The sequence below is a fragment of the Apis dorsata genome, unplaced genomic scaffold (genome assembly GCF_000469605.1).
Source record: "Apis dorsata unplaced genomic scaffold, Apis dorsata 1.3 scaffold_156, whole genome shotgun sequence".
NCBI lineage: Eukaryota > Metazoa > Arthropoda > Insecta > Hymenoptera > Apidae > Apis > Apis dorsata.
This window is the reverse complement of record NW_006263446.1, coordinates 411,661-412,862: the sequence shown is the minus strand read 5'-3', so window position 1 is coordinate 412,862 and position 1,202 is coordinate 411,661. Positions and strand designations below refer to the sequence as shown.

The 1,202-nt window shown below is 29.6% G+C and overlaps 1 protein-coding gene across 3 annotated transcripts in view; it reads left to right on the top strand.

Annotated features, from left to right (window-relative positions):
* Positions 1-555, top strand: part of LOC102679448 (RYamide receptor-like) — a 117,440-nt gene extending 116,885 nt beyond the window's left edge. Inside the window, exons 6-7 of one of the 3 annotated variants that reach the window (XM_006613531.2) lie at positions 189-272; positions 354-555. In XM_006613531.2, the coding sequence (XP_006613594.1) occupies positions 189-227 (39 nt within the window). In that variant the 3' untranslated portion in view covers positions 228-272; positions 354-555. Of the gene's footprint in view, positions 1-188 lie in introns of all 3 variants that reach the window. The other 2 variants (XM_031509468.1, XM_031509467.1) reach the window with 2 other exon arrangements.
* The last annotated feature ends 647 nt before the right edge of the window (positions 556-1,202 follow it).

Here is a 1,202-nt window from a genome sequence, read left to right as displayed (position 1 = left end):
CTGAAAAAAAAAAAAAAAAAACGTTCGTCTGTTGTTCAAATAATAATTATCGTGGCCTTTTGCGATTGGTAAGGTTATCCAAGATTTTTATTAATGATATCCATAAGACGTTCCACGTCTTATATATATATAAATAAATAGTTATTCGTTGCTCTATTTAATATTAAAATTATCATAAATTTTTATAGCGATATCTACAGCCTGTACAACTCGTTAATTGCTATTAATTTCTAAATTATTACGCAAGATGGCCACGGTATCGACTCGACTCCTAGGTAAGTACACACACAGATCGGTTATTTAATTTCGTGTATCGATTTACAAAGTAGAATTTCTATTTTTTTTACGAGTGTTTCGTTAGCGTTAGTTCGTTTCCATGTGTCGAATATTCGAGAGAGTAGGAATCGAGATTCATGAATGGATTTAGCTTTAAGACACTATTCTATGGTTTGGACGATGCAAAAGTACTAACACTGTGTGACAAAAGTTACTAGAAAACTTCTAGTTCCTTTTTACAGTATTCAGTTACGCGTAATGATTTCAGCCATTTTCGTGTGAATCATAGAAAGATGTGAGATAAATCGAAGAAAATTATTTTTATTTTTTTCAATTAAATAAATACGTTTATCACGCTTTTGACGTATAAAATAAAACAACTAATAGTTAATATACTTTCATTTTACTTTTTCACGAAATTAAAAGAATTATTTATTTCAACGAATTTTAAAATCCATCATTCGAAAATTATTAAAAAATTTGAGTTTTTTGAAATATTTGCCGTCTATTTACATTCCAAAAAAAAAAAAAAAAAATTAAAAATCAAAAGATATATAATCATAAACGTGATTATACAAAAATTTCTTCCTCGATTTCGCTTGGGAGGAAAAATTTGATACCTTGTTTTATTAAATTTTGCGAACAACGTTTAAACGTTTGATTTATACAAGGGCACAGAAGAATTTAATTACCGAATACTTTGCTACGATTAAATTCGTTCGAGTTACGCAATCTATCCGTATTTAACGCTCGAAGCTAATCGAAGAAAAGTTTTTCCCATCTGAAGATCTGACAGTTCGAAACTTCCTAAGTTTACGAGTTAATTTAGCCGAAAAGTTCTTTTATCGAGCAACCAGGTCCTTGTACTTTTAACTTTACTCCTTTAATCGACGTTTATCCCGCCCACATTAATTATTCCAATTCGC